The sequence below is a fragment of the Rhinolophus sinicus genome, linkage group LG11 (assembly GCF_036562045.2).
Source record: "Rhinolophus sinicus isolate RSC01 linkage group LG11, ASM3656204v1, whole genome shotgun sequence".
Taxonomy (NCBI): Eukaryota; Metazoa; Chordata; class Mammalia; order Chiroptera; family Rhinolophidae; genus Rhinolophus; species Rhinolophus sinicus.
This window is the reverse complement of record NC_133760.1, coordinates 15,821,848-15,836,169: the sequence shown is the minus strand read 5'-3', so window position 1 is coordinate 15,836,169 and position 14,322 is coordinate 15,821,848. Positions and strand designations below refer to the sequence as shown.

The 14,322-nt window shown below is 53.7% G+C and overlaps 1 protein-coding gene across 1 annotated transcript in view; it reads right to left on the bottom strand.

The window, feature by feature from the left end:
• The window catches only part of PEPD (peptidase D), a 110,910-nt gene extending 104,076 nt beyond the window's left edge, over positions 1–6,834 (bottom strand). The window contains exon 1 of the mRNA XM_019742726.2: positions 6,690–6,834. Within this exon, the coding sequence (XP_019598285.2) occupies positions 6,690–6,706 (17 nt within the window). The 5' untranslated portion in view covers positions 6,707–6,834. The remainder of the gene's footprint in view (positions 1–6,689) is intronic.
• Between the last annotated feature and the right edge of the window lie 7,488 nt (positions 6,835–14,322).

The following is a 14,322-nucleotide window of genomic DNA, read 5'->3' as shown; positions in this document are numbered from 1 at the left end:
TGTTGTCTCCTCAGGTAAAATATAAGCTCCAAAAAGGTAGGCACCTTGCCTCCTTCCCAGCACCTAAAGGTGCTGAATGACAAAGTATAAGAAGGAAGGGCTGGGCCCACCCCAGCAGGGGGGGTGGGCCCAGGGGGTGGAGGAGGAGTGGAGTTAGGCAGGTGCTCTCCGACCAGAGGGAGGGTGGGCACAGAGGTTGAGGAAGATGGAACAGCCCAGAGCTGGTATTACAGAGAGAGGGCGCTACCTGGGGCTGCAGTGAGAGCCAAGCCAGGCAGATGGAACCTTCTCTCACAGCACTGTGCCCTCAGAAAGGCCTGGGGCACCTCCTGTACTCGCCTGGCCATGGGACCCTCAGAGCCAGGGCCACTTCTCTGCATCTTGGCTCCAATGCTACCATCTCAGGATGGTTGTCCCTGGCTTCCCTCTAAACTTTCAGCTCTCTCCCCTGCACTGGGCTAGGTTTCCTCCACTCTCCCCTGCTCTGTGCCCGGGGCCTGAGGATTTCATCAGCATGCTCCCTGCATCTGGCATCCAGGTGGGTTTAACCAGGGGAGGCACCGCAGGAGATGGAGGAGGTGGGGGGGCAGGGAGGACACCCTCAGTCACCTCCCTAGGTGAGGCTCGGCCAGGTCCCTGGCTGCAAGGACACATTCCCCTGCCACCACAAATGCAGCCTGTGTTTCCTGGGGCTCGTGATGAGGTCCACCTCTGCCCCAGAGGGTAAGCCCTGTGCAGACAGACACCTGGGTCTGCTCTGCTCACTGCTGTGCCCCGTGCCTGCACCCTGCTCACCACACAGCAGGTGCTCAAGAAATATTTGCTAAATGAACAACGGTCACAACGTAGGGCCACACACACAGCTGCCACATGAGCCCCAGCAGGGCAGGAAGCAGAACCCTCAAGCCCAGTCTGGCCAGGACCGCCTCCACATGCCAACAGGACTCGAGTCTCCCTCCCCACCACTCCCCTTCCTGGCATGGGCACTCACTCACTCACCCTCCCAGGACACAAGGGGCCAGGGCTTGTTGGGCCACTTTCCTGCCAGGCTCGGCCACAAGGATGAAATGGCAGAGGTGACAGCTCGCCAACATGCCTGCATCCCAGCTGGCCACGCTGCCGGGGACTGAGAGTGCAGCCGCCAGCACCCCTGCAGTGTTCCTCACAGCCCCTCACCTCTTTCCCCTCACTCAGCAAAGCCCGTGAAGTGGGGTGGGTACACGGAAGAACCTCGTCTCTACAGATTCCCCCACAGCACAGAGGTAACGACACCAAGGCACTGCTGAGAAGGTGCCCGGGCCAAAGGCGCCCAGATCGGAGAGGTCGCCACAGCACAACGGGCTGAAAATGCCTAACCTCGGCCTGCAGAGCCCAGCCCTGCCCACCTCATCCTCCACCACTCCTGGCCCCCTGCTCAGCCTCCCTCCCCGAACACACCAGGTGCCAGCTCCACTGGGCCTGCCACCATGTCCCCACCTGGAAGGGCTGGGCTTCCTCTTGTCTAGGACCTTCTAAGAGACCTAAATCCCTCAGGGCACCCACACTGGTGCCTTCCAGCCAAAGGGCCAAGCAGCCCAGGTCAACACCAGAAACTTGATGAGGCACTTTCTCTACGAGTGTCTGCTGCTACTGAGAGAAAAATTGACAATATTGCCTAATCCTCCGTGGGGCTCAGCCAGAACAGAAAAGGGCAGCCCAGCCCGAGCCACCAGGCAGGCTGCTGTGCTGCAGTGACTCTTTGCTGCAGGGCACCCCATGAATAAAGGTTTATAAAGATATGTCCCTTTGAGTTGTTGTGGCATAAACCAAACCCCCAAAGAGAATGTTCGGCCCAGAGCCAATGCAGGTGACGTCTCCCTGCGAGTTGAGCAAAAGCAGCACTGGTAACACATATTCAGCTGGTTTCTGCTGGCAGTTTTGTTAATTGGCACCCGGGATTTAAAAGCCAAAAACCAGGTCATCCCCAAGTCCCAGTGTAATAAGGCCTGCTTTCCCGCAGGCAGCGGAGGGTACAGGCAATGCCAGGGAGGGCAACAACCCCAGGGCATCAAAGAGCCACCCAGAATAAGCCCTGGCCCCTACAGGCCAGCCCGCCCCCTGCCAACCACCAGGGCCCAGGAAGCAGCCAGTGCCCAGGAGTGGGGCAGCCCCCAGGAAAGGTGTGATCCTGCTGCCCCCGCAACCCATTCCAGCGCCCCCAAATTGTTCCCATCCCCCCAAACTGGTACTAAGCCACCCCATCCTTTGCCCTCAGTGATTCCCTGTGGGGCGCTCATCCAAGGAACATGAACCCCTGGGGATTCACGCAGGGAATTTAGGGACTCCATCTACTTGGATGGAACAAAATTATACATTTATTTTCTCTAACCTCCCATCCAAATTTACATTTTCTTCACTTATTAACGTAAGCAACTAACCGCAACAGGATCAGCAGTGTGCGAATCTGTCACCACCAGAAATCACAGGTATTTTTATATCATGCTATTGATGTCACAATATCTCAAAATACCACTTCTGCTCTCACTCTTCAAAAGGAAGGTGGTTATTAGACCTGCTGCTTTTTTATTCCTGAATGTGTTAATAAAGAAGCACATATTACTACACCACACATTCATTTCTTAACGTTTTGATAACCGTATTGCAATATAACTGGTTTTCCTTGTAATCCTCTATATTTTCTCTCACGCATTTACAAACATCATGCTGAGAAGGGTGCGAAGGTATCACTGGTGCCCACGCCGTCCATGGCACAGATAAGGACAAGGTTTCTGCCCTAGAACGTGACGCCACGTCTGGATGGGACCATGCTGCTTCCTCACCCTCAGCCTCCAGCTCTAGTCTGGCACCAAGCCCACTGGCTGGCTGTCAGTGAGTCCGGCCTGCTCGCCTTGGCTGCAGGGCCCTCTTGGCAGCTGGTCAACATCTCCCACCCTGCCTTCCTCCCTCCAGAGGAGGGTCAGGGGTTCTAAGCCACACAGGGACTGAGAGAGGGCTGTGTGGAGTCAGGACCAGGCTGTGGAAGGGCCAGGGAGGGCAAAGGGGCACTCAATGGCCAGCCTGCCTCCCACAGACCCACCCCCAGGGTCAGCCCGATGCCTCTTCTCCAGGAGTACAAGGTTCATACCAGGGTGGAGACGGGCTTTAATCCAGAACCTGACTCCTTCCAGGTGCTTTCTCTACAGAAAGAATGCTGACTTCAGCGTGGCCTATGACCCAACAGGTACACACCCAGGGCAGCTCACCTGCTGCTTCTCACTGGGCAAAGGCTCTCTGGATAGCTGCTCCCTGGGAGACATTCAGTTAAAGAATTAAAGATATTTCTTCATCCTACTCAGAATTCTGTCCCCCTCCCACCCACAACTCACTGAGAGCCTCCCAGAAAGCGGGATGGCATGTTGGACGAATTTAGAGTAAATCCGCCTTGGACTTCATCTGGCACCATGTCACCCAGCACCAATCACAGGGTGGCCACATGGCTCTGGAGACACAAACTGGACCAGTTCCTTGGCTCCAAGGATGCCAGCAGAGGCATGAAGGGCAGTTAGCCCTCACCCAACCACGATGGGCAGGTGTGCAGATATGGCAAAGCATCCTGCCAGCGGGAAAAACTAGGACTCTCTGGAGCTCTGAGCAGGAAGTCTTTACTTAAAATCAGAGGGAGGGGGCTCGGGAAAGGCTTCTAGAACAGGAACCATCTGAGCGGGGCCTGCAAGTATGTGAACAATTATGTTAGAGGACGAGGGCACTCCAGGGCCAGCAGGTGAATGGGCAAAGGGAAGAAGAGAAAGGAAAAAGTCACGTGGGGGAGCAGATGCAGGCAGGTCTGGCTGCAGCAGAGAAGGCTCAGCTCTGTCCATGGAAAGCTCAAGGTGTGGCTGAAGGAGAAGGTAGGGCACCCTCCCACCAAGTGACGTGGGGTAGGGGTGGGGGTGAATTCAGGCAGACCCTCTGGGGGCTGTGGGACCCTCTGTCTCAGACTTGAAGTCCCTGCCCAGGCTGGTAGGACAGAGCAGGATAAACACTGACACATTCCCCAGGGCAGCTTTTTAAGCTTCTAGTTGAATCTGAGGTGCTACCTTAGGGCTTGCACTGCTCCCCAAATCACATGGAGCACACCCCAGTCACCCAGGACTCTCACAGCCTCCCCAGAGGAACAGCATGGCCCAAGCTCTGGTAGAACTCCTGCGCCCATGACTATGGTGTGGAGTCCAGTATGCCTGACATGCTGATATGTCCTGCGTGTGCAGCCAGCCACTGACCTGTAGTGGAAACACACTCAAAACTTCCTCCCCTTAAGGAAGATGCTGGGACTTGATCTCAGGCTTAAAGTGTCCATCATGGCAGCCTGCTACCAGCATGGGATGGCTCTTGCCAAGGAGGCCCTGTTGGGCTCTGGACTCTCCCTGCACCTGTCACGTCTCCCTTCCAAAAACACGTCTCTAGAAGACCTCTGTCACTCTGTTTTACCCCCTTGCCCACACCATCAGCTTTACTACAAAAGCCCTCCTTCCAGGATTTGGCCGGTTTCTGGCTCGTTCAATCACCAGCTTGGTTCCTCTGTACCTTCAGGAGAGCAGCAAGCTGCAGACCAGCATGGAGCCCTGAACCAAAATGCAGCCTCTGAACGCTGTGTGACGAACTGGCCAGCTCAGATCTAAGGGTAATAGACCCACACTTAAATACTGGTCTATACCTACTGCTCACTCTGCTCTTTAAGACAGGGTCACAGGCTAGGTTCAAGGATCTGACCTTGGGTTCCTTGACACTCACCTGGGACTTTGCATGCACAGTGCTCTGTGTAAGGGGTGCTCAAGGACTAGCACAAATGTCCAGCCAGTGAAGCCTACCCACACTCTCCCCTGAACTCCCCTGCGCCTCCGTGGCACACACACCAAGACCAGAGGCAGGCCTATGGATGAGAGTCCCTGTGTCCATCTGCCCCAGTGGTCCATGAGCACCTAAGGGTAGGTCCAGCACTGTTCGTGGAATACTGCAGATGCCCACTAAATGTTTGATTTGTATGCCCTAAGCTACCCCAACCTGGAGGGCCAATGGAGGAGGCCACTTTCTGTTGCTATTCTCCCCACCTCCCAAAAAGAAAGGTTCAATCAGACCACCAGGTCGCCCATTCTGATCTGTTCCCAGCCTCACATCTGGGGCAGGGCTCCCTCTCTACCACTACCCTTCACACTGTTCCCAGTATTGGACCTCCTCCAGACCTCACAGACAGCCCAAGGGAGTGATCAGCTAAAAAAGCAGATCTGAGCACATTAAAACCCTTCGAGGGGCCGGCCCGGTGGCTCAGGCGGTTAGAGCTCCATGCTCCTAACTCTGAAGGCTGCCGGTTAGATTCCCATATGGGCCAGTGGGCTCTCAACCACAAGGTTGCCAGTTCGATTCCTCAAGTCCCGCAAGGGATGGTGGGCTCTGCCCCCTGCAACTAAGATTGAACATGGCACCTTGAGCTGAGCTTCCGCTGAGCTCCCGGATGGCTCAGTTAGTTGGAGCACGGGCTCTCAACCACAAGGTTGCCAGTTCAATTCCTCGAGTCACGCAAGGGATGGTGGGCTCTGCCCCCTGCAACTAAGATTGAACACGGCACCTTGAGCTGAGCTTCCGCTGAGCTCCCAGATGGCTCAGTTGGTTGGAGCACGGGCTCTCAACCACAAGGTTGCTGGTTCCACTCCCGCAAGGGATGGTGGGCTGTACCCCCTGCAACTAGAAAACAGCAACTGGACTTGGAGCTGAGCTGTGCCCTCCACAGCTAAGACTGAAAGGACAACAACTTGACTTGGGAAAAAAAATCCTGGAAGTACACACTGTTCCCCAATAAAGTCCTGTTCCCCTTCCCCAATAAAATCTTTAAAAAACACACAAAACACCCTTTGAGGGCTCCAGCCCCTTAGACAAAGTCTGGAGAAGCCATCTGGGGCACCACGCCCTCCAGAACAGGAAGGCACCCCCCCCTCCCCTGTCCCTAGAACATTCGGAACTCTCAACGTTTGCTCAAATGTTCCCTCATCTGGGACACTTTCCAACTCTTCCGTGAGCCCATCTGTCCATACTTTCTCCCACTAGGACCACTCACCCATTCTTTCATGCAGCAGAATTATGTGTGCAAAGCACTGTACTAGTGAGACCCATCAGTGAACCAGAGGAAGGCCCTGATCTTACGTTCTAAATGCGAAGACAAGAAACAAATAAAAACAAATGTACTATATAGTTTATCATCTAGTGAGCGGGGCTACAATGAGTAGGACAGGTGCTTAGGGAAGGCTTCTCTGAGGAGGTGACATTTGGACCCAGATGGAAATGGGCAAGTGCCCCACTAGGGAGGGGATTCCAAGTCCATCTCAAACCACCGCCTCCTCCCTGGAGCGCCCGGAGCCCTGGCTCCCTGGCAACGCCGCCTTCCCATCTGAGGTCGTGGCCGTGAGCGCGCGTGTCGACCTGAGCCCCACCTCGGCCACACAGTGGGGATGCCGCATCAAGCGGGTCCGAGGACCAGTGGGCAGCGGGGCGGTGAGCTGCGGGCACAGCGCGGACGCTGACTCGGAGCGCGCAGCCAACCGCCCTGAATGAACAAGCGCTCTGCCCACGGTCACCCAGCGCAACCACTGTCCAGACAGGACGCTCAGGATCCCTCTCTGCGCCTCCAGGCGAGGGTCAGGGACTGGAGCAACACTCACCGGGTGGCCGCCGCCATGTTTGCCCGGCTCCAGCGTCACGTGAAGTGCGGCGTCAGCTGAGCCCGGCTGGGTCTTACTGACGGGGGGCGCGGTCTGGGCGGGATCGGGAGTCCCCGCACCGCCCCTTCCAGCGTCCGGCCCCTCTGGACCCGGAGGGGCGGAGCCCTGGAGGGAGAGAAGAATAAATCTACGTATCTGCTCGCTGGCTTCTGGGTGCAGGCGACGGGCGGGGCCAGGGTGCGGTTGCAGAAGCCTCTCCAGAATAGGAAGGTGTGTCCCTAGGCAGTGGATACCTTGATTCGGCCCTCGACCTGGCGTCTCAGCCAGCCCTGCAAAATACACCATGGGAGAGGGAGTGTCCGACCCAATCTAGGGTGGGGCACAGGTAATAGCTATTGCTTAAGAAGGCAAATGGCTTGAGCAAAGGCCAGGGCACTTGGAGTAACGGGAAAGTTCAGCGTTCAGGTGCAAGGGTGTGGTGTGGACGTGAGAGGTGTGGTCTTAGAGGTAAGCGAGGATCAGATCCTGCAGGGCGTTGAAAATGGGACTGAGGAGTTAGGTCTAGTAGGACCTTTCCACACTCCCTCAACTGCAGGATAAAGAAAGACCTAGAGGCAGGGAGCCCAGTGAGGATCTCTGGGGAGAAGTGGGCACATGAAGGGCACATTTCAGGAGGGAGAATCTACCAGAGGGCATGCCCCTCTGCTCTGCTGGGCACTAGTGTTGAGTGCGGGGGATGGGAAGCAGATGTTCCAGGAGAACAACCTGGGCTGCACACACCTTAGAATAACAGTAATACTAACACTGCTGCCCTCAGGTACAGAGCACTGACTGCGCCCTAATCCTTCGCAAGTGTTAGCTCATTGAATCCTCAAAACAGCCCTATGAGGTAGGCTCCGTTCTGATTGCCATTATACTGAGGCCCAGAGAGGTTGGTAACTAACCTGAGCTCACACAGAGGCTGAGCTCACGCAGTCAGTCACACCCCTGAGTAATTACCCACACTGGCTCTGTGAAGAAAAGGGGCCCAAGGCTGGGTGAGGATACCCCTGGGGTCCTGGGCCACAAGAGGGTGTGCAGATGTGTGTGGACAGGAAGTGAGTCCCAGCACATGCCCCTGGGGCTGTCTCAAAACTGAACATAGCTTCTGGTTGAAAGGCTTGGGTTTGGGGGGTCACTTGTTTCTTTGTCAAGACAAGAATGTGGGTCACCATGGCTGGGCTGGAGGGTGGGGGGTACCAGAGGCTATGAGATGGAGAAGCAGCAGCTGTTTGTCCCCACAAAGCTGGGAACAGAGCAGACTCCTTAAATAGAGGGAGGAGACCATAAGCAAGGTGGGTGGCACGGCCTGGCCACTTCAAATCCGAGCACCATCCCTGGTTTCCTCGTCTGTCAGGTGAGAACTAATGGTACCCAGCTCAGGCGGCTGCTGCAGGGTTTCCTAAGCAAACACCGAGGCCCCTTTAGCCCATGGCACAGCCAAAGAGGCCACAGCTGTGAGGAGGAAGGTGGCACATCCAGACAGACCCAGGTAAGATCACGGAGAGGTGATGGAAGGGGGGGCCCCCAGCCTGCCTCCCCCTTCCCACTACACATAGCAACTCTCAGGGGTCTCTATCCTCCAGGCAGGACTCCAGAGGGTCTGTCGGCCCTCTTGCCAGTGTCCATGGAGGAGAGCAAAGGCACAAGGCCCTACACCCCACTACCTGGTCCTCTGTCCTTAAGAACTTGAGCCCCCCCATTCAGCATTTGCTCCACCTTCAGCTGAAGAGACTCAATTCCTTAATATGGGACACTTTTTAAAAATAACCAAGAGTAAGCAGAATGCATTTTTCGTACTCCTTTATGGAAGGAAAACCTGCCCCCATCTAATCACAGCCCCTCCACCATTTCTTTTGACAAAAAAGATGTCAAAATTAAGCTAGCTGCCAACTCTGAGTGTTTAATATGAAAAAGAATTATCCTAAACATCCACAAACTAATAGGGAGAGGGCACCTACCAACTGAGTGAAGCACCCTTGTTTGTGAGCAGTAATAGGGAGGCCCAGCCCATGACGCCTACCCACCTAGGCCCGTCTGGACTATGGGCCTGTCCTGCCAGTGTTACATGCGCCTGGCACAGAGGGCTGCCCCCACCCTTCACCTCTCCCTATCAGAGGCTTTGGCAGGGTTTTCTCCCCCCACCTTCCCCCTCCCCATTAGAGCTCTGGCAGGGGCTCCAGCAGAAGTGGCCCTGAGAGTGGGAGAAGATTGCGTAGTTACTCATGCAGGGCAGACCCTGGACACTGCTGGGAGCCAGAAGGCAATTGGGGAAAGATTGATTTTAGAGAGTTGGAGCGAGAGTGTGTAAATCAGCAAGAGAGAGCACCAGGCAGCACACTCAGGCCTCATGTGGTGTCACCTTCGAGGTCACAGGCCCTTGGCTGAAACGGCGTCCCCTCTAGTGACCTACAAGTGGCTCGAGGTGTTTCTGCTCAGCGAACCCAGCAGCCAGAGCATCATAACTCTCCAGATGTGCCCTGCCCTAGCCAGAGACCCAATAGAAACTTGGTCCCCAGAAGGCCTCCTTTGAGCTCCCGTGGCTCCCTTTGTCCCTGTGATACTGTATCCTGCCAGGTTTCCCTGCTCTGCCCACACCCCTCAATTTAGACACATGTTCTTGCAGCTCCCTGGACACACTCACAGCTGGCTGCCTGGAGATGGCAGGCCCAGAGGTGGCAACCCGCCAGACTCTGAGTCATGAGCCACCCTTGGGGCCTCGCAGGGGTGTCCCTGGAAGAGCCATAACTTGGGCCCCATCCATTCTCTGCTGCACACCAAGGACTCTGGTCTTCTGGAAGTCTCCGTGGGACCATACTGGAGGTGGCGTGCATGCTGACTCTCCCCCTGGCTACTGAGCTGTCCCCCATGGAGCCACTCTGTGACTACCCACTCTGTGAGGGGTTAGTGCCTAGACCCTGCCCTGAAGATGTGGGGGCAGAAGAGGAGCCCTCAGTTTTGTCCCCAAGGAGTCCCCATCCGGGAGGCCTGAGAGCAGGAGTGCATGTTCCTATTTCCTCCTATGATGAGTGGGGAGTTGTGAGGGATTCTGAGCAGGAAAGCAGTGGGATCCAGGCCTATGTCTTGGGTGGGAGAGCTCAGGAGGGTTGAAGAGAGATCTGAAAAGAGCCAGCAAGAAACTCTGTACCAACCTCATGGGGGCCCCAGCCTCAGGTGGTGAAACCTCACAGGGTTTGTCATTTGGGGTTTTTGTGATTGCTTGTTTACTTTTGCTGAAAATGAAAGACTGGACTCAGAAAACCAGCACCAAATAGACTGAACAGAAAGATAGAGGGGTGTGGGTGTGTGGACTGTCAGATGGGGGTGGGGGTGGCATATTCTAGCCCAACCTCTTCCCAAGCGGGAAAGGAAGGAGCGTGATGGAAATGAAATGCCTGGGAAGCTGCCTCTCCATCATGGCTCTGGCAGATCCCAGCCTTCAGCCTCTGCAATGTCAGCAGTGACAGCCATAGTTCTCCCAGTCCTAAGACCAGCGTGCCCTGCTCCTTCCTCCAGGACCACACCACAGCTGTAAGTACCAACCGTTAGCCCCCCAGAGGAGCCCCATATCATATCACATTCCTCCTGCCCTTCTTCCCTCTGCCCAGCCGGCCTGGGTCTCCATCTTTCTGCAGGAGAGAGGCGGGCAGCAGCCCAGGGGCCCTCCCTAGGAAGCCCCGTCACTGCCTCAGATGAAGTGGTCCCTGCTGAGTGCTTAGCCAGAGTCTACGAGGCAATTCAAGATGAGAAATGGAACGGTGCCTTCAGAAAGGCAAATCATTCCAACAGCACCTTAAAAACATCAACAGAAACAAGCTCTTTGTGTGTGTGTGTGTGTGTGTGTGTGTGTGTGTGTGTGTGTGTGTGTGAAAATGGGGAATATATTGTTTTTCACTGTTTGGAGGACTGTTTTCTCATCTTGAAATCACAAGCTGTTTTCTTCCAGAGAGACTTATAAATACATCCAATTATCGACATTCAATGTAGGAAATAAAGTTCTGAAATGTTTTTCTCCCGCGCACGTGGAGTGGGCTGGCCAGGTTGGGTAGGTGATAATTACTTTTATTGCTTTCACCATTATTAAATTCCCCATGTTGTGCAGGACTATTCATTGGTGTAACTTTATTACCACATTTCAAGATCTTGGTGAAAAACAATGAAACTCCTAATTTCAAAAGTGCGAGTGCAAAATCCCAGAGCAGGGGAATTTCGTTCTGTGCCTCGTGTCCTGGAAAGAAACCTCCCTGAGGGGAGGGACTCTCCCTCTGCCCAGCTCTAAGCTACTGAGTGTCTCTGATGTTCCTGCTGACATACACAACCACCCCTCTCATGGGTTCATGCCAGACTGGCATTTTAAGGAGGATGCTTTCAGTCCTTCATGAAATCCCACATACTGTGATGAGGAGCTTGGATGGGATGGTCCCATGAGACACTTAGCACAGCCCCGGCTCGTGATGACCGTCATCCTTACTTTAGTGGTCATATGAGAAGTAGGGCAGCGGGAAAGGACCAGGACCCTTAATCCCAAGGTGTGGAGGTAAGAGAGATTCCCTGTGAGGTCACTCTCAGCTCTGCCCACCTACAAAGCAACTTTGACACAAAGGGGTGGGTCCATTACCCTAAGCCAAAGTGGTCAGCGAGCACTCCCTTCAAGAGGACTGACAGGGTCTGGGGGCTGCCTGACCACCTCAAGCCAGCCCTGGGGCTCCCTGCATGTGAGCTGGCGATCAGGCAAATGAAGAGCTGCTAAAAAGAAACAAGAGTGAGTAAAGAAGGCTGCAGAGTAGGGGGTGGGCGTTGGAGGGAGGGTCCTAGCTGCATCTAGGGGCTCTGGCCCAGCCTGGAGCTTCAGCCCACAGGGCTCTGCATATAGGTGTGAATTTGCACATAGGGAAGAAGGTCTGCAAGGAGGTTTGTGAGAGGGGTTAGGGACATATAATAGATTGCAAAATTGGCCTCAAATTCTTCTCCCTGCTGTGTCCATATCCTTGTTTTGTGATGTTGCAGCCCCTCCCATTCAGAAGTGGAGTCTATTTCACCAGCCCCTGAATCGGGGTGACCACATGACTCACTTTGAATAATGGGACATTAGCAAAAGTAGAGGTCCTAGAAGGTGTTCAGCCCCTGGGGCTGACGCTCTGGCCATGCTTGGGAGCCCTGCCCAAGTGAAGAGGCCCTTGCTAGCCTACCAGTAGTATAAGACGCCTAGAGTATAAGACGCCTCTTCAACAGCCTGCCAACCATCAGACACACAGGTGATGCCAGCCTAGATTATCAGCCTCTGGCCAACCTGACGGCTGACCGCAGACCCATGAATGAGTCCAGTAGAGACCAGCAGAGTTGGCCCCCAGAATCCTGAGCTACAAGATGTGATCTCAAGATACGGTGAATGCTGCTGCCGAGTGCCATCCAACAGAAAGGCAGGATTTTCAGTATGGGAAGTGGTGCGTCGAACCTTAGTAACTCTGCGTGTAACAAGTTTCAACTTGTTCGGGGCAGTCAGTCAGGTGTAAGCTACAGTTGAGAGGTGTGTTTTAAAGTGTGCCATAAATCATTACAGAGCTGTACACCTGAAACGATGTAACTTTACTAATAATTGTCACCCCAATAAGCTTTAATTAAAAAAAAAAAAAGTGTGCCATAAATCATCCTCCATCATGACAACACTCCGTGTCACACATCGCTTCTGGTATATGACAATTTCTGTCAAATAAAAACATTACGGTGTGTCCTCATCCACTTTATTCACTGGATCTGGCAATGTGAGACTTCTGGCTCTTCCCCAAAGTCAAAATGATTCAGGACGTTGAGGCAGCCACGACAGCACAATTAAAGACACTCATGAAAGAGAACTTCCAGCACTGCTTCAGAAAGTGGCACGAACAATAGGATAAGTGTATTCGAAGCGAGGGGGAATATTTTGAGGGGGATTAATGGCAATGTGTCTTTTACTTTTTAAAATTTAAACATTCACTGTATTTTTTTGATCACACCATGAGCCATTACATTGGGTTGTTTGTTGTGCCAGGTGCAGAGCAGAAGGAGGAGAGCCTGGGACTACCACCCCAGAGAGGACGCTGGGGGCAGACACCACAGGGGCTGTGCAGGGGTGCAGAATAGACCTCCCCAAGATATATCACTTTGGCATGTGAATTATTTTGAGCTGATGGAAATGGAGAGACCCTGAAGGCTCACGAGAAACTTTCACCTCTCCCTTGAAGAATTTAATTAGGGACCTTGCCCATAAAAAGAGTTATTACCAGAAATAACTTTTTATGACCTATCTATAGGACAGGATAAGCTCCTAATTACTGAACATCTGCTCTTATCATCCTACGCATGACCTTCCTTCCCTTTAAAGCCTCCAGGTGCCTTACCTTAACCGTGAGCTCAGAATGTCATGTATACCCCATTTTACCTTCTCTCTCTGAACCTGTCATATATGTGGGGTCTCTGACTGTGTCATGTATGTGAGGTTCCCATAAGAATGTATATAATGAAATCTGGTTATTTTCTCTGGTTAATCAGTCTCATGTTGATTTAGTTATCAGACCAGCTTAAAGAATGTTAGGAGGGTAGAAGAAAGTTTCTTTCTCCCCCACAGCTGTTTTCACAAGGAACTGGGGAAGGTGCAAGGTGCCAGCAGCACTGCTGTAGGGCCCTGAGGAGAAAGTGTGACCTTCATCTCACCTCTGCCTAGAGCACAGCCTGGCTTCAGCTCCGAGAAGGCTGCACGGACCTTGATTTTTTTCTCAGCACCATGTGGTTCCACTGCCTTGGGGGCCCCTGAGAGACAGCCCCTATCACACACACGCATAGCTGCCCTGCTGCTGGGTCTTCTTAGGCAGCAGATTTGAAACACAGGAAGTGGGAGGACTCTGAATTTCTATAAGAATCCTTCTGGGGAGCCCCAGGAATACCTAGAAAAGACTTTTGAGGGGACTGGAGGACGCCTGTCATACGGATGAGGCTGGAGCCATAAGTCCAAATGATTATGTTGATGGAGACTTATGTGTATCGAAAGCTGGTGAGCCTGGCCTGGGGACTTGGCCTGTCACACACCAAAGCAAGGCTGGCATGGGGTACTGACGGCATGGGGTACTGATGGCCTGGGCTTGTACTGGGGGGCGTGGATAAGTAACTGAGAGCTGACATAAGCCGGGAGTTCACCCCTAGGCTAGCCTTGCTCAGACAGACCCAAACCTCGTGGGAAGCAGAACATAGCGGGAGAGTAGAGTGTTGCTCCTCTTCCTAAGGCAAAACACCTTCTTGAGTTGTTGCAGAGATGCCTGCCCAAGTCCAAGGCTGGAGCTGTCCAAGCTGAGCCTCCACCCCACATCCAAGTGCTGGCCATTATATCCTGAGCGTTTTTAAAAAGACTGATACCCAAGAAGTTGCCACTGCTGTGCTCAGTCCAGAGGGTAGTACAATCTCTGAATCAGACACCAAGTTCGCCAGCGGCACGGTGAGCAAGCAGGGGTCTCACTCCCCTCTCCATCCTCTCTGGACATTCAGTTCAAACAGTCTTTGGGAAAAATCACAATTTTATTTCCAGACTTCAGTGATCAATGTTTAGGGCTTGAGGGAGAATTTA